The sequence below is a fragment of the Cydia strobilella genome, chromosome Z (genome assembly GCF_947568885.1).
Source record: "Cydia strobilella chromosome Z, ilCydStro3.1, whole genome shotgun sequence".
NCBI classification, from domain to species: domain Eukaryota; kingdom Metazoa; phylum Arthropoda; class Insecta; order Lepidoptera; family Tortricidae; genus Cydia; species Cydia strobilella.
Window position 1 is genome coordinate 15,890,270 of NC_086068.1, and position 24,597 is coordinate 15,914,866.

At 39.5% G+C, this 24,597-nt stretch overlaps 1 protein-coding gene and 1 long non-coding RNA gene across 2 annotated transcripts in view; one reads left to right on the top strand and one right to left on the bottom strand.

Moving 5' to 3' along the window:
* The window catches only part of LOC134754528 (uncharacterized), a 153,680-nt gene that overhangs the window by 11,981 nt on the left and 117,102 nt on the right, over window positions 1–24,597 (top strand). The window lies entirely within an intron of this gene.
* On the bottom strand, window positions 2,769–23,451 carry LOC134753830 (uncharacterized). Its single transcript, XM_063689771.1, has 7 exons — window positions 19,140–23,451; window positions 18,902–19,061; window positions 13,915–14,090; window positions 13,593–13,784; window positions 12,371–12,495; window positions 4,025–4,163; window positions 2,769–2,970 (listed from the first exon to the last, which is right to left on the bottom strand). The coding sequence occupies exons 1-7, from the start codon at window positions 23,435–23,437 to the stop codon at window positions 2,796–2,798; spliced, it is 5,265 nt and encodes a 1,754-aa protein (XP_063545841.1). The 5' UTR covers window positions 23,438–23,451; the 3' UTR covers window positions 2,769–2,795.

The window sequence follows — 24,597 nt, forward strand, 5'->3', positions numbered from 1 at the left end:
CATCATAACTCAATTTAGTTTAGAATAAACAAGCTTAGTCACCTGCTAATCAATTATAGAAATAAACGGCCAACATCATGTCGGGCCATGCTCAGTGTAGAGTTCCGTAGTTACCCATCCGTCAAAATATACTTTTTGCAAAAACTCAAAAACTGCTTAACCGATCAGATTCGCTATAGTTTTCCATGAATTTTTTTACTAAGCTCTACTTTCACGATTTTTTCCATATTTTTGGACTCGTGGTTCAAAAGTTAGAGGGGGACTCACAAACATTATTTTTTCTTTCAAAGCGAATATTTCCGGAAATATCACGTTTATCAAAAAAATGTTCTTAAAGACTGATATTCATTTTAAAAGACCTATCAAATGACACCCCACACTATAGGGTTGAAGCGAAGGAAAATTCAAACCAAATTTGAACCATGGGTCCAAAAAATGTGAAAAAAATCGTGAAAGTAAAGCTTATTAAAGACTTTCAAGGAAAACTATAGCAAACCTGATCGGTTAAGCCATTTTTGAGTTTTTGCAAAAAGTATATTTTGCCGGGCGGGTAATTACGGAAGTACGAAACCATACACTGCGCATGACCCGACATGCTCTTGGCCGGTTTATTTTTATTTTTGATCAGCAGGTGACTCAACTTGCTTATTATATGTATACAAAAAATTTCAGTTATGATGAACAACTACGAAGAAACGACGTTTTCTTATGTCGTCTATTTTTCATCTCTTTGTTAACTTAAACATCCTGTAGCTCCTAAAGTATTGATCGTAGAGTAAAAATAAATATAACTTAATTTGTAGAAAATTTTATGTAGAAACTTTTGTTCGAAGTAATTATAATGCTATTCGTACAGATATTCGAGATACGAGCAAAAATCTGAAAAAATATACCTTCAACCCCCACACTACACCCTCAGCTCACCCCCCACCCCCGAGAACTTTTAGTATGTTCATCTGGACACCACAAGGTACAACTATACCAATTTTCAAAACTACACGAATTATTTCCGCAGATTTCTTTAATTTTCTTTGGTTATAAGAGGAAAGAGAAAATAGCGCCATGCTTTGTCCTTATCACCGACCGGGTTTTTTTTCATGGTTATGGCAGCATAGGTAGGAGGCGATGGCGAAATACCGATTTTTATAAGAGTGAAAGAGAAAAAGGATTATGCTGCCATACATTAACCTGTCAATACATGAATACGTCTTTCTCTTACCCCCTGGTCGCTCGGTTTCATGTCTATAACTACTGTACTATGTCATATTAGTTATTCCGTGACTATGTCTATGGTTTATATGTTGACGAAAATATCATTTTCAAGCATTAAAAATGAAGAACACATAAAATTGACGCTGCCAGTAAAACTAACAGAGGCAACAGCCGAGAAAGATCCTTTAACCATCAAAATAATTGGCAGCAAATGAAACTTTTATACAATGGAAAATCAGCAAAAACACCCAGTCTTTCTTGGATAACGTGTTGGTAGCTTACTTCAATGAACTGGCGAATAAGTGCCTACAAACCCAGCACGCTTTGGTGTAATTATTTGATGTTATATTATAACTGTAAGCCACCATTTTGAAAATTGTACTATTACTGTTTTGACAAAAAAAAACAAATTTATAAGTTTTGTTTTTTCCACGTTATGTGCTTGTTATAGCACAGGGTGTCGTAATAGAGCACCAGATGTATCTAATGTAAAAGAATATAGGTGTATTCCTTCAAAAATAATTAAGTAGACAGAGTGCTCACTCCATACATCAGTTTTGTTACCAAAAAGATTATTATTTTCGTAGTCGACATCTAGCGTCAAGTAGCGTAATTATCAGTACTGCTACTCGACAATAGATGTCGCGTCGAATGGAAAGTTAATGCTCAACGATTTTCAGGTAATATTATAACCGGACTCGGAACTCCTGCTTATAATATTTAATCTGACTCAGAGAAAAATTGAGGGAAATGGACTTTATAGCCACCATTATATTTACCTGTATTATAGTGCACTCGCATAATGTAGCTATATAGCTACCACTACCACTCGCTACGATACTTACCTTTTACTTACATAAAGTAATTACGATGGAGGAAAAGAAAACTATAGGTACAGGGTACAGTGTTAGTTCTGTGAAAAGATAGCGGTTTCATATTCAACAAATAGGTTGTAATTCAAAGCCAATACACGGTGTCAAGACATTGTAACTGAACACTGTCACGTTCGTATGAGTAAGCTGTTTAGAAGGTACCTACCTACACTTACTTATTAAATTAATTATCAATTCAGGATATTAATGCAAGTAGTTATATAGAAAGTAGGTACAATCAATGTGGTTTAAAAATTAAAACTACAAGTGGAGCTCACCTGGGCTGGGCTGGGATGTAGGTATAATATAAACGTACACGGGACTGATGTCAGAATGGAAGCGAGGTTTTTGATTAAAAAGAGCAAGATAGATATCTACGAGTACATTGTAGATGTAGCTTTGTAGGCTAGTTTCAATAAGTTAGTAATTTAGTTAAGAGTTGGATCTATGTGACGCATTGGTGTGAACTGTAATGTTACACGTAATTTTTGATTCCAATAAATATAGGTAATATATTCGAATGATTGTGAAAACTGATTAGTTAGGGATGACTCTGCGGACAAATTGATGTGTAATTCCCGTCATTCATAGACATGTAACGCGTTGTTGTTATTATATGGATCTCTATGTAAATCACACTGTTTCACCTAGGCGCTCGACTAGATACTAAGCGTCGAATAGCTATAGGCTTGGTTTACATTTACATACTCCTCACATAAACGGTAGAACGTCTTCCTTGGATCCGGCCTCGTCGCACACGCACTTCATTTTCCGGCCCTCGGCGCGGTCGACGGCGGCGCCGGCGGTGTTGTTCAGCTCCCACCAGATGGCACCGCCCAGCACGTTGCGGAAGTACGGCGGCACGCTACCCTCGCGCAGCAGTTGCCTAGGCACAGAAAGATATTTAGCTGAGTACGAATAGGTATCAGTGCGCAACCCTACCTTTACAAACACTATTAGCTCAGTTGGCCCAAGCCTAAATCGTCTGCTTCCGTTAAAACGTTCGCACAATATTATTGTACCTATGGGAAGTTTTATCATTCACTGGATCACTGCTGAGCTGAGTGACTACTACATATTACATAGCCACAACATTCCTGACATATCCCAGAGCACCCAGAAGTGCATAATAGAAGTGTTTATAACCCTTTAGACCGTAGCGGCAACATACTTGCCATCATAAATAAAACAAAAACGCATCTCTCTACTACGGGAGCTGATTGAAAAGTTCGCGGCCTAAGTATGAAGACAAATGCAAAGATACTCGTAGTCAAATATTGCAAACGAGAGCATAGTTAAATCGCGACGGCTTGCTTGTCGGAGCGATTTATAGACTCCGAGTTTGCAATATTATTACGCCCCGAGTTGTGTGTACAGTGTGTACACAATGTTTTTCATCACACTTGCGATACAAAAATGAAGTATAAAGACAAAAAACCGGCCAAGTGCGAGTCGGACTCGCGCACGAAGGGTTCCGTACCATTACGGAAAAAAACAGCAAAAAAATCACGTTTGTTGTATGGGAGCCCCATTTAAATATTTATATTATTCTGTTTTTAGTATTTGTTGTTAAAGCGGCAACAGAAATACATCTGAAAATTTCAACTGTGTAGCTATCACGGTTCATGAGATACAGCCTGGTGACAGACGGACAGACGGACGGACAGACGGACAGCGGAGTCTTAGTAATAGGGTCCCGTTTTAAAAACTGTTAATTATAATACTAGAAACTTCATAATTCCCTAGGGAAAACTCTTTTTCTATAGTTCCCGCTAAGCCTGCGTGCAATTCCACATTTACTAAGCGAGTGTGATGAAAATAACTATTTCATTACTCTATGTAGTCTTCACCGAGCTCAATGCTATGCCGCCTAATACCTACTTTTTGCCCACAACTCTGTCAAGACAATAAATTAATCTGCGTAGAATTGGTTTGCTTACAAATAGAAATGTTCTTCTTTGTATTCTTCTTCGCGGCGGCGCCAGTAGCGTTTCAAGTTCGGGCTCATTTCTGCTATCTGTGCTTCTTGAACCAAACTTTCACGTTCCGCTTCGAATTTCTTCACGGAATCAGCCACATCTAAAGCCCACAACAGTTAAAAGTATAAATTCGCGGTAAAGTAAGGTACTTATAATTTTAACGCATATTTGTCAATCTTTACCTGTCCATATGTACCATGTACCTATACATATTACCTAATCAGCATATTATCCGCCCCTTCGATCATATGTTGAAGTCTAATGGACAACTGTATATCAAACGTAGGTACGACGATATAAGACTTATACGAGAAAACAAGGTCGGTAAATAGGTACCGATATAGAGTCGCAGACAATATTATCTATCGTTGTACTATGGAATATACTATGACAATTTATATTTTCTTCATATTTAACTTGTACAGAGGAATAAGTATCTGATGTTTCTTATTCTATTATAATTATTTATAACATACCTACCTACTCAAAACAAAAACAAGTTATTTATTACCTAATAGTTGGTTACTAAGTTCTGTCACGGAGTAAAAAGAAATAGGTAGCGATTTTTAATTATTAATGTATACAGTCAATACAACCTGATAAATATTGTTGTACCTACTGGTTTTGCAGAATTCCTTATAGCACTCGGAAAAATGGTGTAAAAAAACACGTCAAAAGTACGCTCCCTGTTCAAGTCGTTTTTAAATGCTATTTATTTCTAATCATATTAAGGATGTATCAGCCTTGCATAATTACATAATTAATCATTAATCTTAAATTCTTTAATTTAATATCTGGATTACGTAGGTTTCTTTCATTAAATACATAGTCTACAGCAACTCTACAGAGTTTTCCAAGCCTGCCTCCTGCACAATTGTCTATATCTATACTTTTTCGTGCGAAACTGAATACCTAATATGCAATGTTTGGAGGGAAATATCTTAGGTATAAACTAGTAAAAAAATGGTGGTTACAAAATTTGCGGTAATATAGAGGCCTCATTAAAACTGGCAAAGTTGCAAGATTGCATTGGACACACTTTTATAAAGTATAAAAAAAGTTATAAAAAAATATATAGGTATATATAATTTTCATAAATTGACCGCGTGTTTACGTCTTCAGGCAATCTGGAGCTTTCCATGGATTCCCATAAATTCTTCATTTGAATTTTACATTATTATATCCCTTCCCCCCGGACCGCCGTAAGGTGTACACGTGCATTAAGTCCCCGCGCTAATTTATTTTTAATTTTTTTAATATTTAATTTAAATAAACTCCACATTTAATTCACGAGGGTTACTAGGAGTGCATAAGTTCGCACAGTGCGCGCCGATTTCTACGCGGCAGCGAACTCCACGATCCTGTTGCCCTGGTACATCGTGCTACAGGATCCCGCCCCTCTCGGTAAGACGTCACATCTGCTACGCCATCGCTGCTACGTCACATCTACTACGCCGTAGCTGCTACGCCACATCTACGTCATCAACTACACTGAGTTGCCACGGATCAAACTGCGCGCCGCTTCTGTGGTCCTGGTACACTAGTCTACTTAATTTACACCAAAGCATAGGGGTAGACTGGATGAGTATGGATTCCACTTTAAATAACAGTATGCTGTGCGATGGCTGCCAATTGGAGCTGCTGGTAGGAGAAGAATACTTGGAGTGCATGGTGAAGTCATGCGGCAAGGTGTACCACTATGGCTGCAATAATAAAACGCTCACGGCGGTTGAAAAGGCTACTTGGGTTTGTCCCGCATGCATCTGCGCAGCCAAAAAGGGCGGTCCCAACTGCGATACTCCGGTGGGTACTCCGGCCTGCATAAAAAATGTGGCGTTACGAAAGCTATCTGTAACGGTCCAAAGTCCTCCGGCTACTCCGTCGACCTCTATGACCGCGTCAACCCTGCTGACTGCGACGACCGTGCCGACCCTGTCGACTACGACTACTGCGCCGACCCTGCTGTCTACGACGACTGCGCCGATCCTGTCAGCTCCGATGACTACACAGTCCGTGCCGCCTCTGCTGACTCTGTTGGGCCGGCCGACCCCGCCGACGCATTGTTCTCCGGAAAAGAACGTTTCTATGGCGATGTCTACTGGCCTAGAAGTCCACTTATTGCGGGAGGAAATCACACAATTGACGGAGCGGCTTGCTGATGCACTTTCCACTATAAATCGGTACCATGTTGCACTTACTGTTTGCACAAACAAAGTGGAAGCAGTCAGTGACAAGTTGCAGGAGGTGGAGCATTTAATCCTGCCTGGAAATGTGCTCAAGGGCGCGGTCGCGACGCCGCTGCCAGCCCTTTATAATGAGGTTGTAAAGTCTGGCTCGACTACGTGTACGACTGGCTCGATAAGCGCTCAAGTGGTTAGCAATAGCATAGGAAATGAGAACCTGCGTGTCAATGACAATCACTCTAGTGGTAAACCTTCTAAGGATGTGCAGATTATAGAAGCGACATCCCCCCCGAACACCGTTACTGAGATGCAAACAGAGAGAGGCTCCCTCCGAGACCAGCCGGCCGGGGATGGGCCTGAGTCAGCAAAGGAACACAATCGATCCAGTCAAACCTTTCCGGACGATACTCGGAAGGAGAGACGTCCAATATCCATACGCTGCACTGGAGGCCCTAGCATTACTTCCCTTAGAGCGATTGAACTTCGTAGGCAAATCCACTTATGGAATATGGCGTCTGGGGCAGACGATGTTAGAGAGTATTTGAAGACCTTGTGCCCGAATGCAATTTGTACCGTGGAAGAGCTTAAATCTAAGGGAGACTATAAGTCGTTTAGAATAAGTGTCCCTGCCTCCTTCTATGACATGTGTCTTTCTGCTGATGTCTGGCCGGAGAATGATAGAATCAAGCCTTGGTTATTTCGGAGACCGGATTCTAAAAACCAGCAAACGCAAGCCAATTAATTACACTCGCCCATCCCTAAGCTTAGCATACCAAAATGTAAGGGGACTCAATACTAAACTGAAAAGTTTTAGAAACAATACTCTTGGGCTCGACAGTGATATTGTTGTTGTCACAGAAACATGGCTAACTAACTCTGTTGAGGATTCTGAATTGGTTGGGCATGACTGGAGCGTGCTCCGACGAGACCGTGCTTCGGAGGGACGTGGAGGAGGCGTGCTTCTGGCGGCAAGGCCAGGTGTGACCATGCGGCGTAGGCGAGAGCTCGAAACAGCTGACTGTGAAGACTTGTGGGCTTCTTTCCTACTGGATCAAAATAGTTGCCATGTATACGTCGTATACATACCACCCAATGCCGCTGATGAGGTCTACATGCGTTTTTTCCATAAAGTAGAATCAGTTATTGACTCGTTAAAGGGTCTGGTGTTAATTATAGGAGATTTAAATTTGAACCCGAAATATTCATCTGTTAATGTCTTAAGTTACTTTTGTTACTTTACTACTGTGTGTAATTTGACAGAGACGAATGATGTGGTGAATGCGTTTGGAGGAATGTTAGACGTAGTGCTGGTTCGAGGCCATTCTTCTGGAGTAAAGGTTAGTGAGATGGAAGACGGGGGTCTAGTCCCTAGCCGAGACGTGTATCATCCTCCGCTCGAAATTTCTGTACCTCTTTATGAACATGAGTGCGGTCCTCGGTTCGTAGATCCTAGTAACGTTGACTCCAGCCGTGACTGGAACTTTGCCAAAGGAGATTATGTACTCTTGTACCAATTGTTCGCAGAGGTATCCTGGTGTGGGGTCCTTGGCTCTCATAATGTCAACTCTGCCGTGGAACTCTTCTATGAATTGGTATATGAGATCTTTGATAGATGTATACCGAGAAAGACTAGATTTCATAAACCTTGCAAGCGTTATCCAGTTTGGTTTACGTCCGACATCATCCGAGATATTAAGCAGAAAACTAGTCTGCACCGAGACTGGAAGCGTGACGGTGACCCAGTTGTATATTCCGCATTTTCCAGGCTCAGAGCAGACATTAAAGCTCGTATTGCGGCTGCTTACGAAAATTATATTAACAATATACAATCTAAATTTAAGTCTGACCCTCGCTCTTTCTGGCAACATATCGGTAGTCTTAAAGCCAAGGGAGGATTCGAGGCCCAAGTCACCTACGAGGGGAATGAATGCCAGGGGAGGGATGCGGCTCAGGCTTTTGCGGATTTCTTTTCGTCTGTTTTCTTGCCAAATCATCCTCATTTGGACTATCGGAATGTTATTCATGAGGATCGCAGTTACAATGCTCATTATGTCCATATTGCCAAGATTACCCCGCTGGATGTCGAAGTTTCGTTGAAACATCTAAAGCCTCGCAGCTCCCCAGGGCCTGACAATCTCCCGGCATATATATTAAAAGGTTGCAAGGAATGGATTATTGCACCTCTAGTGCACATATTTAACTTGGCGATAGGTACCGGGGAGTATCCAAGCCAATGGAAAGTCACGCGAGTAAGGCCGATTCCGAAAGTAAATAATTCAACCTGTGTCGAGGATCATCGACCTATAGCCATCCTGTCGTCGATAGCCAAGTTGTTTGAGTCTATCATAAATAGACTAGTAGTCCCGCAAATCAAGCCCTTTCTTTGTGACTCTCAACATGGTTTTAGGGCTCGGCGATCAGTCGAAACAAATTTGTTAACCCTGGCTGATACCATTTCAGACCATTTAGATAAGGGCATACAAGTAGACGTGCTGTATTTTGACTTTAAAAAGGCCTTCGACCGAGTAGATAACGACGTGTTACTGAGCAAGCTGTGCAAAATTGGATTCTCCCCCCAGCTTCTTCGTTTTTTCGCTAGCTATTTGCGTGACAGGCTACAGTACGTGCAGCACGGATGCTTTGTGTCCAAGACCTTTCAGACTCTGTCCGGTGTCAGCCAGGGTTCCATTCTAGGGCCATTGCTTTTTGGAATCATGATCGATGACTTACCATCTGTTCTTGGATCTGCCAGATGCTTACTGTATGCCGATGACCTCAAAATTATTTACGGTGTCCAAGACATATCAGACTGTTTATCTCTCCAGGAAGACGTAGACAGAGTTTACCGGTGGAGTATCAAAAATAGGCTGACTTTTAATACTACAAAGTGTGCAGTCATGACGTTTAGTAGAGCTCGCAATCCACTTCTCTACGAGTATACTCTGGATTCAGAGGCTATATCCCGTGTCAATTCCATTCGGGACCTTGGCGTTATCCTTGACTCCCGCCTCAACTTTCATGATCACATGTTGTCATTAGCGCGTGACTGCTATAAGAGGTTAGGGTTTGTAATCAGGAATTCTAGGGATTTTCATGACACAGGTACCATAAAGCTCCTTTACTGTGCCCTAGTGAGAAGCAAAGTGGAGTCCGCCTCCGTTGTTTGGAACCCTTATGAAGCATCTTATGTCTTACTTCTGGAGAGAGTGCAAAAAGTATTCTTACGGTTCCTCTATAAAAAAATGTATGGGTACTATCCGTTTTTATACCCAACCAAATTTTTGCTAGGCATACTGGGTTTCAACTCGCTGGAGGTAAGGCGTAACTTTGCACTTCTCACTACTGCTTGCTGTATCCTGCGCGGGGAGTCGGACTGTATCGAACTGGCGGAGCAATTGGTACGTCTGTACGTTCCCTCGCGGACCAGAATCGATTTCAGACCTCGTGACCGTTGTCTCCTGGCAGTCCCGGCTTTGCGTACTGTATCGCGTAGGAATTCCCCTCTGGTTCGTTCCTTGCTCCTTTTGAATGCGCTCCTTGCATCAGCCTCTCAGTGTGATTTGTTTGCAGGCAGACAGGTGGTTGTGCGTGATGAATGTTTGAGGTTCTGTGAGAAGATGGATGCACGTCCTTCAACTGTTTAAAATGTGTTAATTATTTATTTTTAAATGTTATTATTTTAATTTGTGATTATTTGTATATTGTTTCTTTTTCTTTTTGTATTTTCTGTGTAAGTTAGCAGTGGTTTGGTAATTTACTGTCATGCTGTTTAACTTGTTTGATAAAAAATAAAAATAAAAAATAAAATATCATGTTTTGAACATTACAAAATAAGCTATCAAACTGTGCCTAAACCATTTTATTTTAGGCTTTATTTTATATTTAATCAGTTGAAAACCTAGTAACAGAACTTAGTGACCGACTAGGTATGTTCCTTATAACAGTAGGCCGAGCACATGATTGGCGCGACAGTATCTCGCCGCGAGATAGACTACCCGTCTTTTACTAACTGTATTAATTAAAGGGGGACGGGTAGTCTATGTCGCGGCGAGATACTCTCGCGCCAAATATGTGCTAGCCCGGCTGGATGCGAAGTAGCCGAAGTATCACGGTACGTTTCAGGCGCGGTTAGACTACTAGAGGTCTAAGAGGTCTTTACTCAAATTTCATACAAAATTGCAGGCCTAGGCCGGTGTCTCTAGCACAAATGCGACCGAGATCAAAGAACGACATGACACGCCAAAGCCACGCAAAAGTAGGTATGAAGGAAAATCAAATATTGTTCTATATATTTTAATATTTTGTATTGTGTAGGTGTTTTAATGTTTAATATCGACATAATCATATCGTACAACTTAAATTGTATTTAATTACCAAAGATTGGAAAAAAATCGAGTGTAAAACCGATTCCTATTCATTCCCGGATCTCAACAGTCTCAACAAGTTCAACAACTGAACTATACTAAAGGAACTAAAAGACCGAACTAGTTCGTTCGACCGATTGACCGAAAGCGGACTGCGGAGCGCTCTCTGTAGTGAACGAGCAGGCACAAGCCTAATTCCTTAAGAGTTTGAGGCAAAAAGACATGTTTTTTTAGTACAATCGGATTAGGTCTAACCCCTCCTTCCTTCCAAAGTTATGAAATTTGGTATGTATGTTAATTAAAGGTCTCTTTTTCATGTCCACACTATTTGAATCCATATTCCTCCAAGTTTCATATTAAGAGAATATGCCCTGAAAGGGTATAAGCGCTAAATCTGCATTCAGCTATAATTTTCTGTAACGTATTTTTTCCGCAAAGATTTCCAGGACTTTTTTATGTAGAATTTAATAAGCAATGTTGCCTTACACTATATTTTCATAGAGAACGTATATTTAGAGTAAAACGCAAATTTCTCCAGGATGGTACACATTTTCCAAGATGGCTGCGATTCCTCGAGGTCCCGAAATGTCAAATAGTGTGGATATGAAAAAGAGACCTTTAATTAACATAGGTACATGCCAAATTTCATATCTTAGGAAGGATTTCGAGGTTAGACTTAATCCGATTGTGCTATTAATTAAATGTTTACATTTGTGACTATAGTGTTAGTAGAAAATTATTCTTTAGAGGAGAAGAAAACAAAAGAAAATAACTTGCTGCCGCAAAGTCAAAGGCAGTATAATATCAGAAACAGTTATTGTGACATATTTAAAAGAACTGAAAGTAACTATAAAATCGTCAACACTGTGGGAATTATACTCCATGCAAGGCAACGATGTAGGTATGTGAAACATAATATCAACATGAAAGACTATGTCAACTTGAAACTATACGTGTTAGTTATATTTTGTATGTAGTTTATTTTTAGTTTTTCTATGCGTAAAACTTGGTTTTAGTGGAGTTTTTATTTATTTATTTCATTGCATGTTTGAGAAAAGCACTATACTCGTACATTAGAGATGCAATTTAATATTCGGCCACTATTCGGTATCCGGCCTATTCGGCCACAATTTAACTATTCGGCCGTATACCGAATAGTACGTTAACACGTAGATAACGGTAAACGAGGGGTAAAAAGTAAACTTTTGGTTTCCATGTCTTTATATTCCTATTCCTACTTATGTCGTAGCAAATTATGTCGTAAGAAAGGCACCGATACTATACACTTATAGTAAACAAACAATAACACAAACAGTTTTGAAAGTCAAAATGATAAAACTCGCTACAAACATATTTTTTTACACACGCGACGAAAACTAACGCACCGCAATGTCCGCAATTCAATTCAATACGCACTGCGTGCAGAATAAGCGCAATTTCTATCAAAGACATGCCTAAAGCGAGAAACTAGTTGCAAGTTGCACAGCGCACGCACGCGCGCGTTCGAATTTACTTCATTTTAGGTAAAACATCTAGCCGAATATTCGGCCGCCGAATTCGGGCGATGGCTACGCCAAATATTCAGTATTCGGCCAAGCCATTATTCGTACTCTACTATACATACATCGGCGTGAAAAGGGGTTGCCGGCCTCATAACTGTCCTATTCGGCCAGCAACCCCTTACTTCACGGCCTCTGTAGACATGTACTATTGCTTCTCTTTTGCTACTCTGTGTAGATAACAAAGACGGCTAAAAGTACCTTCTTCCTGTTCCGTTTCTTCGAAGAAATCCTTCTGCGGCATTGGTTTAGTTTTAGTAGTGATGTCGGGCTTGGCGTTGCTCGCTACCGCAGCGTCCAGCCTTGCTTTCAGCTCCGCGTAAACTCTAGCAGAATATCATAGTATTAGATAAGTAAATTAAACAAGACCTAACTAAAATTAGGTCGAACAATAAAACCTACTTTACTGCGGAAGGCACTTCAACGATTTCTAAAGAACGAAGTCACGAGCAGAGGCTAGTACTTATCGGTAAATGTATCTATATAATTAATAGTACTTATTAATTAGAGATGCAACGAATAGTGGCTTGGCCAAATACCGAATATTCGGCGGAGCCATCGGCCGAATAGCCGAATATTCGGCTAGAAGTTTTACCTAAAATGAAGTAAATTCGAACGCGCGCGTGTGTGCGCTGTGCAAGTTGCAACTAGTTTCTCGCTGTACGCATGTCTTTGATAGAAATTGCGCTTATAAAAGTAATCTGAAAGTTTCATTATAGTAGGTACTGATTTTAATAATTGATTACTTACTGTTAGTTTGTTACTTTATTACCGTTTACCGTTATCTACGTGTTAACGTACTACTCAGTATTCGGCCGAAAACTATGCCACTATTGGGCCGAATAGAGAAATTGTGGACGAATAGGCCGGATACCGAATAGTGTCCGAATATTCGTTGCATCTAGAGTATTAATATCAACAAAAAATACCCATTTATTTATAATTACTAAAACACACACCGCAATCAAAAGCGGCTGAATTTGATTATTAACGGAAATCACTTAATAAGTTCATTATACTTTTAGTAATCCGAGCGCGAGTCGATCACCGGCACGCGCATGATGTTCTCGCAGTTGGACTCCATGACTCGCCGGTATGCAGTATCGCCCGTGAAGCTCCCTCTACCTGTGTCCTAGCGCCTGCACGACGTTGTGCACACCGCACGCGGCGCTCGCTCTCCGAGCGCGAGTCGATCCTCGGCACTCGCAAGATGTTCTCGCAGTTGGACTCCATGACTCGCCGGTATGCAGTATCGCCCGTGAAGCTCCCTCTACCTGTGTCCCAGCGCCTGCACGACGTTGTGCACACCGCACGCGGCGCTCGCTCTCCGAGCGCGAGTCGATCCCCGCCACGCGCAAGATGTTCTCGCAGTTGGACTCCATGACTCGCCGGTATGCAGTATCGCCTGTAAAGCTCCCTCTACCTGTGTCCCAGCGCCTGCACGACGTCGTGCACGCGGCGCTCGCTCTCCGAGTGCGAGTCGATCACCGGCACGCGCAAGATGTTCTCGCAGTCGGACTCCATGACACGCCGATACTTCAGCACCGCCCGCAACAGCTCCCTAGCGCCTTTAAACTGCTCCCGATCACGTCCTTTCCATTGCTTTTCTAAAATTCTAAAAAAATAAGCAAACATAATGTTGTAGGTCCATCCGACTCTATCTCGGCACCTAAACTCTTATGAGGTTGCTCCATCGACACAACAAAGTAAAATCAACAGAAAACCAAGAATCGATTGTACTAAACCTCAATATGAATGCTCTTGGTAGCCTCGGCGTATGTCCTTCAAATGATTGAGGCTTGGGCTCGAAACGTTCATACGGTCTCATCCAGTGGTAGAATCCTTTTCCACAGTCTTTCTTTAGATCTTTGTACCTCAAAGAACTGGCCTTGCTGGACAACTGAGAGTTCATAACCCATTTCTACAATAGAGAATTAAGAATTCCAATATTCTTCTAAACTAAGTAGGTACAACAACTAAGACGCTATGATGTAACGGGACTGGGCTAGACGTGTCTTCCATACTTATGCTGGATAACTTGTGGGCTAAATGATAAGAAAAGTGATATGATTTTAAGCATCACCAAACTCCTTTTTCATCACACTTGCTCGATAAAGATCTTATTTTATGCAGGTGTACTAAAGGACAAAAGCCTATATTGTTCTCTCGTGAGTTACGGATTTTGTGTTATTATTATGTTACTTATTCAAATGAATTAACTAGGTATAAATGAGTTTTACTTATAAAATACTGACGTTTATCTATACATTTATATAAATGCACGTGTCCTGACTGACTGACTGACTGAATGACTGACTTAGTGACTCATCAACGCTGAGGCGAAACCACAAAAGCTGGAAAGATAAAATTTACACACCAGGTTACATTTATAATGTGTACAAGAGATAAGAAGCGATTTTGAGAAATTCAACCCCTAAGGGGGTTAAAAAGGGGATGAAAGTTTGTATGGGGTTCAAGTTTTATTTTAAGCTAGGAATTTAAAACTTCGGGAAAAGATATACTATTAAGATTCATGAAAAATAATTTTAGCGTTTTTGAAGGTTTGTACGGAGATCAAAAATTTTTTCAAGTGCGGGACGCGGGACATGAATCTTTGTATATGGGCATATTATTAGAATATAAGAAAAGTAATTTCAGCGTCTTTTAAAATTCATCCCCAAAGGTGGTGAAAAAGGGGTTGAAAGTTTGTATGGAGATCAAATATTTTTGTGAGTGCGGAACTTGAATCTCTGTATAAGGGCATATTAGTAGAATACCAGAAAAGTAATTTCAGCTATTTAGAAAATAAATCCCCTAAGGTGGTGAAAAAGGGATTGAAAGTTTGTATGGAGATCAAAATTTTTTTCAAGTGCGGGACTTGAAACTTTGTATATGGGCATATTATTAGAATACAGGAAAAGTAATTTCAGCATTTTTTTAAATTCATCCCCTAACAGGGTTAAAAAGGGGTTGAACGTTTGTATAGGGTTCCAATTTTATTTAAGCTAGGAACTTAAAACTTCGTAAAAAAGTATTTCATTAAAAGAGAAGAAAACGAATTTCAGCGTTTTTAAAAATGCATCCCCCAAGGTTAAAATAAGGGGTTAATAGTTTGTATTAAGATCAAATATTTTTTGGACTGCGGGACTTGAATCTTTGTATAATGGCATATTATTAGAATAGAAGAAAAGTAATTTCAGAGGTTTTATAAACTCATCCCTTAAAAGGGTTAAAAAGGGGATGAAAGTTTATCTTGGGGTTCAAATTTTATTTTCAGCTAGGAACAGTAGGAACTTGAAACTTTGCAAAAAGGTATTATATTAAAAAACAAAAAAACTAATTTTAGCGTATTTAAAAATTCATCCCCCAAGGTGGTGAAAAAGGGGTTGAAATTTTGTATGGAGATGAAATATTGTTGTGAGTGCGGAACTTGAATCTTTGTATAACGGCATGTTATTAGAATACAGGAAAAGTAATTTTCACCTCAGCAGCTCGAACAAGCCTACTTTCGTCACTCCCTGGAGTGAGGAAAGTGCGACTTTCCTCACTCCAGGGAGTGAAACAATGTAGCTTTTTAATTTAGTGAAGGCCATGAACTTCATACTTATATAAAATTTTGTTTATGGTATGGTACGGTACGGTACGGTACGGTATGGTACGGTACGGTATGGTACGGTACGGTCCGGTCCGGTCCGGTCCGGTCCGGTCTCGTCTCGTCTCGTATCGTATCTTATCGTATCGTACATATTATAATACTTTTTTTTTTCAGTTTATTCTGTGTAATTCGAAATACATTTTAACCTTTAATATGTTCTCACCACTGAGGTGAATAATTATGTGTGCAACACGAGAGCAAAGTTATTTTACATCTCGTGTTTTTGAGTCCCTCGCTACGCTCAAGATTCTACCTTAGAATCACTCGCTTCGCTCGTGATTGAATTATAGAATCTTTCGCTTTCTCGGGACTCAAAATAAACACTCGCAAGAAAAACCAACTTTCCTCTCTTGTTGCACAAATAACTATTCAGCATTTTCAAAAATTCATCCCCTAAAGTTGTAAGGGGTTGAAAGTTTGTAGGGGACCTAATTTTATTTTAAGCTAGGTACTTGAAACTTCGTAAAAAGACATTTAATGAAAAGAGAAGATATTTAATTTTAGTATTTTTGAAAATTCATCCCCCAAGGTGGTAAAAAATGGGTTGAAATTTTTTATGGAAATCAAACCTTTTTTGAGTGCGGCACTTCAATCTTTGTATAAAGGCATATTATTAGAATACAAGATAAGTTATATAAGCGTTTTTAAATATTCATCTCTTAAAAGGGTTAAAAAGGGGTTGAAAGTTTGAATCTATTACAAATGCTTTGAAACTTCTTAGAAAAGCATTGTATAAGGTAACAAAAAAAGTTCTTTCAACGTTCATAGAAATTCAACCCCCAAGGGGGTTAAAAAGGGGATGTAAGTTTATATGTGGTACAAGTTTTCTTTTAAGGTAGGAGCTTGAATCTTCGTAAAAGGGCATTATATTAAAATAGTCGAAAACTGATTTCACCGTTTTTTGAAGTTTGTATTAATAAAGTTTGCGTCGGGAGCGAACATTTTTATAAATAAGTAGTGGACTTGAAAATCTTCTAAGAGGGTTGAGTGGGTATCGAGAACATTTTTTTATAGTTAGGGGCTTGAAACTTCGTATATAGTTTCTGACAGACAAATTTCATGCATTGTATAAATTATTAACCAATGATTTAAACCGTCCCTACTGATATCTTTTGCTGCATACTGTTCTATGCTCATGTAAACAACCACCAACATACAAATCCACGCGTACGAATAAGTCGCGGGCAACAGCTAGTAATTTAATATTTTTGTTTATGTTTAACGTGCTCGAAAAAGAACTTATTTCATGCAGGTGTACTGAAGGACAAAGGCTTATATTGTTCCCGCGGGAGTTATGGATTCTGAAAAAAAAGCTATAACTCACTCGTGAGTTATAGACTCAGGGTAAAAAGGAAATGTTCAATGGACAAGTATCTATTTTGGCAAATTAAGGATTTGACGAATATCTAACTTGACAAATCAAGGATTTGACGAATGTCTAACTTCACAAATCAAGGAATTGACGAATGTCTAACTTGACGAATCAACGATATGATGAACGTCTAACTTGACGAATCAAGGATTTGACGAATGTCTAACTTGACGAATCAAGGATTTGACGGATGTCTAACTTGTCGAATCAAGGATTTGACGAATGGCTAACTTGACGAATTAAGGATTTGACGAATGGCTGCGAAATCCTGAGTAACCTGTCAACGAAAGACAATATGGCGGACGAATATTTGACACCGTATTTAAGTATTATTTCGCTTAAAATTCAGTTTTTTCTTCGCAAGTGTGATGAAAAACATTGTGTGTAACTCCGGGGGTAAGAATATTGCAAATGCGAGTCTTTAATGCACTCCGGCCTGCGGCTGTCGTGCATCTAAAGACCTCATTTGCAAATTTACACTAACCCCCCACGTTGCACTATGTACTATTAGGGAGTGGTACACAAAGGCCATGCCAGGATAAGCTAAGCGAATCTGCCCGCAGCGAGTTTTGGCTTGTAATTTTTTTTTTGATGATGTGGCTTTCCATTAGTTACAAGTCTGCAAAATTTCAAATGAAAAGTAGAGTGTTTAACTCGGGTGAAAGGCATCATTTCAGTCTCGGACTATTGGCGCTCCAACACAGTGAGATGGGGGAGAAATACCTCGACAGAAATAAGATAAAGATAGATAAAAGACATTTATTCGTGACGATCACAACACAAGTACGAACATGTACAGACAACAACAGCAAGAAAAGAAGAGATCATCAAGTGTGCATCACGAAATGGACCCAACTCAGCATAATGCTAGCTATAAAGCCAGCGCTGGTCTTCCGTAGGGCCCATTGGAAATGAGTGCCTTTCATTCCTCGGTTAACAATTTACTATTACTTCGTGTGGAGCCCATATTTCAGCATTGTATTCTAACTGGCTTCTGACCAACGCATTATACAGATGTTATGTTATAGTCTTCATATTTGTTAATCCATTAGCCATCCTTAGTACAAACCCTAGATTCCTGAATGCTTTTTTACATATATTCGAAATGTGATCTCGAAAAACTAACTCCTAGATCCCTTACTTCTGTATTCTGTAACTCTAACCATTAAAGGATTTGCCACACTGGATGCATTCTGCGGGCAGCGGTCAGGTCAAATTTCAACTTCAAAGGTTGCTGGTTTGACCTGACCGCTGAGTGCTGACCGCAGAACGCATTCAGTGTGGCAAATCCTTAAATTTTCATCTACCTTATAACTATTTTGAATAGGAGTACGCATAGTACTTATAGTTTCGCCATGTCCGTCTGTCCGAGGCTTTGCTCCGTGATCGATGCAATTTGGCATGTATAAATCATGCGTTGCGACCAAACGGTAAAATAAAAACTAAAATATTTTTTTAGGGTACCATAGAATGTTTTTTTTTTTTAATTTTACTTACTTCGCTTTAACCCAGCGTGAACCCAGCAATGGTGTGGCGTAACGTTGGATAGGTCTTTTAAAACGAATACGGGTCTTCAACAACGATTTTTCTGATAAAGTAAATATTTTCGGAAATAATCGCTCCGAAAGAAAAAAAATTGTCGTGTACATTATCTATCAATCAATATGGAATATGGATAATTAGGTTAGGTAAAACCAATTGAAACCTCAGATTCAGTAAGTGCCACCGGCGTCAGCATTGCAAGGAGACTGCGACGGTCGCCGAGTGTATCGTACTCGTTGATAGAACACCAAGGCTGGAAACGACAATCCTTCATGTCTTCCTCCAGCTGAATTCGATTCACCAACTCAGAACAAGTCAAGTCACTGAAAATGCACAGGTCACGTTAAGTTTTGTAAATTGTAAAACGACAATTTAGAAACATTAGACAAAGAATCACTCACCGTCGAAGAATAAAGAATCTCATTTCTTTTGCATTGTACATCTGTCTGCACTTTCCATGCACCACCGTGCTCGTATTTGATGGTACTCCATCATCCAATTTGAGCTCAGTCTCTTCGAGTTGTACAACGGATGCTGGAGTTAGAGCTTGTGTTTCCAGGGACGTATTAAGTTGTATATTTCTCTCATCTAACAAAATAGCGCCTTCTTCGTTCACTACTATTCTTGTACCAAAAGAATCTTCCATTTGTAACCAACTTTCCTGCATTTTACCCAAAGAGGCCATTTCATCTGAACATATATTAATTTTACATGTTGTTTTTGAATTGCACTCAGTACATCCCGAATAGTTAATGATTAAATCTTGGCCATTGAAAGTTGCTACCGTTACTGGATCTAAGTTGATTTCGTACTGATTATCAGTATTTAAAGTTACACTGGTATTATTAGGCGAGTTTACTGTAACTTTTCCATTTGCTGTATTGACTGTGACAGAAGTATAGTTTTCGTGTTCAATGGTATAGCATATTCGGACAGAAATATATCCGTCGGTTCTCTTTACTTGTTTACGCTCTGACATGGAGCTCTGATAACTTTGAAGTCGGGATAGTTTAGAAATATGACTAGAACTACTTTTTGGTGAAACTGAATGTTTCGACATTACTGATAAATTACCCGATTTCAATATATCGAAGTAATAGGCCTCGTCTTCAGTCCATTCCGGATATATCTCTTGGTCTTCGACAATCAGTTTTGTTATAATCCTAGTACGATTTGGAAATGTTACTATCTGAACTCCGTCTTTGTTCAGTAAGATTTGCGTTCCATCCATTCTGCGAGAATACACCTCGCCTAAGCAATAATCAGTGGCAGTTCGTATAAGTAATTCTTCTATATCATATGAATGATCTTCTACCCACTGTTGTCTAAGGCCGCTAGTTTCGATGATTTCAAATTCATCTATAAATAGTTCATATTCCTGCACCGGCACAGTACTTGTAGTTACAGTGTCCGGTTCCAACTTTACATGTTTTGACGTTTTTGATGGTTTTTTTTCAACTTGTTGCGCTTTGGTAGGCACTGGTGTAGTATTTAGGTCATTTGTTAATCTTTTTCCATATTTTGTAATTTTTATGTACGTACCATCGGAACGGAGAACCTCAATGAGTCCAGAAATTTTGAAAATTATAACTTCACCTTTTAAGCTGATACATCTCATTTCCTCATCGAGTAGCGGCCCTGGTACTAAATAAAATTGCTTTATGTGAGACAGAGTAGAGGAATTAAGTTCATGAACTGATTCAGTGATTAGTCCATTTGGCCAAGTAACACAAAGAGAATGAAATGTCTTCAGTTCGAACGAGGCGGCCATTTCTGTTTCAGAAGGTATTTTGGGTACAGTTTCTTTTGTTTTTTGCTGAATGTTATTATGTAATGACGATTCTGACGCTATTGGGATCGGATGATGATACAATTCTTTTTTTAAATTGAACGCTACTTGATCTTTACTGGATATCCTGAAAGATTTGCATGCATTCGTTGCGTCTAGCGAGACAGATTCTCCTAAAGACCTGTGCACCCAAAATTCGTTAAAACCATTACCCGGGACTACGCTGAGAATAATATTTTCTAGGTTAATTGGTATAATAAAACTGTACCGACTAGATACGCGAGTCCCGTCTTTTGAATAAAAAGTACAATCTTTTCCCAAAACTTCAACTCTCCTTTCACTAAGATCATAGCCATGAAATGGTTTAGTTGGAATTAAGATATCAGTGTTTGAATCATGACGAGACATTGTAGGAGAGGAAAGTGCTGCGGTTTTTGTTTTTTTACTACTTTTTGAATCACCGATCCTTGATGTTGCTGTTGTCGACGCACCATCGCCAATTTTTTCACGAGTCGATGAAGATTGTGTAGATTGTTCTTCCGCTACCTCTTTTTCTAGAATTTCTTGAAATTTGAGAGAACCTTCAATTAGCATTTCCATATCCACGTCTTGATTCTCTACACAGGACTGTAAAGCTAGAGGGTCGACTGCTGCACACTGAGATTGGGAATCGTGAGCAAGTTTTTGCTCGTAAAGATTTTCTTCATTCTGAATCCAATCATAGGTTTCTTCTAAGACAAAGTCAAAAAAATCTTGTAGACAGACAGGTGTTGGTAAATGACTTCGCCATTCTTCTCGAGCTATACCGTCATGATCATGACTGTTAAAAAACATTAAATTGAAAGTATCAGTTACCTCACAATACTTATAATCCAGACAGTTAAAATTAGTGAAAGATTCGCGCAACACTTGGAAAGCTCGTGTTTCGCAAAAATCTTCAAATATTTCGAAGTCGTCAATAACGTGATCATTTGGTGCATTGTTTGCTATTTCAGAAGCAGAAACTAATTCACTTATATCCGGGCATTCGAACAGAGATTCTATCTTCTGCTCTTCTGAGTCTACTGTGCTTGGCACAAATGAACTATTCTCAATTTTAGTTAAAGATGGAAAGGAATGACGGGTTGTGCTACTCGAAACTAATAAAGGTGAAATTTTAGGCAGTGGCTCAGCAAGCACGCTGCGTCGTAAATAACGTTTCTTAAACTCTGATATTGTTATCGATGCCAGGTGAGCCTTTTTGAGTGAGCTTCTATTGTCATATAATTTCCTACACGCCAAAATGTGAAGTAGTCTGTTAAGTTCGGTAGTCTCTACGTCAGATCGATCAAAACATGATAAGAGGACATTGACATGAAAGTTAATTTTAGCTTCTAATTCATCTTGTGGTCGTTCTTGTCCGTACCATATTCGATTGATAGGCATTCCAAATAACATAGAAAAAATTATACTATCTAAATTAATGTTGCCGAGGTGAAATATCTGATATTTTGCAAAATCTCCGAAGTTAATGACAATGGGGTCTTTATGATTTTCAGACTCTTCCCCATATGTTAAGCGGTAAGACTTTTTATTTGAATTGGTTGCATTCAGGGCACTAAAAACGTCGTTGATTAGCGTTTCGGCTTTTTTCAATTTTATTTCTTCACTTGTAATTGGTTGTTGATTTAACGTTAAACAATCTGAAAGAGACGTCGTACTAGTATCTTTGCTCGTCAATTCCTGTTTTATACAAACAGTTTCTAGTATACTCTCTAAAACAGAGTATATGCTACAACATTCAAGAGGCAAACCGTCGATATGCTTTTGGTAGTAATTTTCATAACTATTATCTTTCAGTTCGTCGGGAATGTTAATAATATCCATATTTGTTAGGTAATGACTGCGCTGTCGAGTTAGATCTTGTATATCGTACATAAGGAAACACAATTCGTCATATATTTTGTCGACTTCTCCACTCAAATCATCTGCACTCCAGTAAGGAGGTGAAAAAATTACAAAAGCTGTGTTCATGTAGTCATCTGCAGTGGCCTTGTCTATGCGCAATTGTTGTAAATCTTGCCAGAACTTCAGTGATTGCTCAATTAAGACATCTGTTTGACTTTGCCCCCTTTTTGTCGGCCGTATCAAACTAGATGGGACGGGCTGCGATGTAAGATCTATTCTAATTTGAAAAATAGCAGTTAAAGGCACACCTATTTTTATAAGACATCCCGCCAACTCCGGTTCCAGAAATCCTGATATGGCAACGTAGAGGTTGGGCCCGTCTATAGGGAAGTCGTCCACGTATACTTTGTCCCTCCACTCTTCTCCTCTGACTCTTAATAAAGTGTTATACTTTTTGCCTTCTTCCGATTCGTCAATAACCACCGGTACGGCTTCGCCTTTTTTACCTTTTCCTTGTGGTTGCGGCAGAGGTGTAGCCGGCTCCGAAGGAGGCACGCAAACCGTACCCCTGACTTCAACTCTGTCAACCATGGTTGCAGATTCTCTACGCATACCATCGCGCACGTGCAGTTGTTGTTTTTGAATAAACAGGTAATCTTCTTTCATCTTTAGTATAAGATATTTCACGACCAACGCCTGTATATCTGGAGGAATATCCTTTTTCTCCTTTAAGTAGGCTTGGCCAACTTCGAATACACGAAGGCTTTCGTCTTTTACCTTTTTTTCACCGCCTAGCTGATTAATCATAAACATTGTCTCCGATTTGCAAATATTCTTTATTACAAATCTCTTCTCCTCGGCAGCAAACACCTCGAATTTATTCAAATAAATACGATCCTGGTCGCTGCCGGCTACTTCCATCATGACTACTTGTACTGACCAGGAATCGTCGTTTAGGGGAGTATCTTCAATGTATGCACGCCAAGCATCCTCTCTTACGGGCTCATTCTTCTTAGGCCCCATTTTGCATTAGCAGGCTCTCTCTCAATTCATACCTATAGGTACTTATGAAAATCAATCACAATTTTGACAAAAGTGACATTTCACGCACAATAACATTATAAGTGACATATTTATTCTTAAAATAGGTACCTACTACCCTAACTACTACCTACCTGTGAACTGTGAATAAAGCATTTACAAAAAGTTTATATATAGGTTTATCGGTAATGTTCAAAAATCCGACTTGTTAGATTAGCTACCCAAAATTTCTGTTCCCCAATAGCTTTTCTTCCATTTGCGTTTTTCCCCATTCTGCTTTCTAACCAGGCGTTAATTTTTTCAGTAGTTAATTTAAGCACACGCGTATGTCTCAGTCGCTTTTTTCCCCAAAGAGTAATGTTTTCACGATAGTTACACTTTTAATAACATTTATTTACATACAAGATATATACAGTGGTACTACGTAAACGAAATTAATAACTAGCTTAAATCTAAAATAGGCCCTTGAGGCATTGTACCAAGGATACACTTAAGGTTACACTTTAGTCGATAGATAGGTAGGTTAGGTTCGTTGGGTAGCTTCAGATGCCCGAAGGGCAAACCGCCCAGAAATAGGAGCCCCGCATGGCGGGGCTCCGTCGGCTCAGGGTAAGAAAGGCTTGTCTTTGGAAATATTACTCTTTGGGGAAGAAAGCGACTGGGACATACGCGTGTGATTAAATTAACTACTGAAAAAATGAACGCCTGGGTAAAAAGCAGAATGGGGAAAAACGCGAACGGAACAAAAGCTATTGGGGAACAAAATAATAATGGAGAGTCATACTGTCTTTGTCTTGCACTGGTGCTGGTGCCCTGAAGAAGGGGATGAGTGGTTTTTTTGTTCCTATTTACTGACAAGATTTGCTTGACCAACAATACTTTGTTTTTTATGTTTATTTGTTTACTTATTTAGAATCAGACCAAGCTAACTCTACAGCAAAGAGTCTCTACAGCGATTTTGATAGCACAGACCAGAGTAAAGTAAGTATATAGGTAAAGAGAGCCCTCTTGAAGCATTTTATGGAAACTAATTTAAAAGCACCATCTCTGACTTCATCCTGAAATTAAGTATGTATGTTTGCGTGCACAACTACATATGCATCCATCCATACGTGTACTTTCGTTCTGCATAATATACTTGG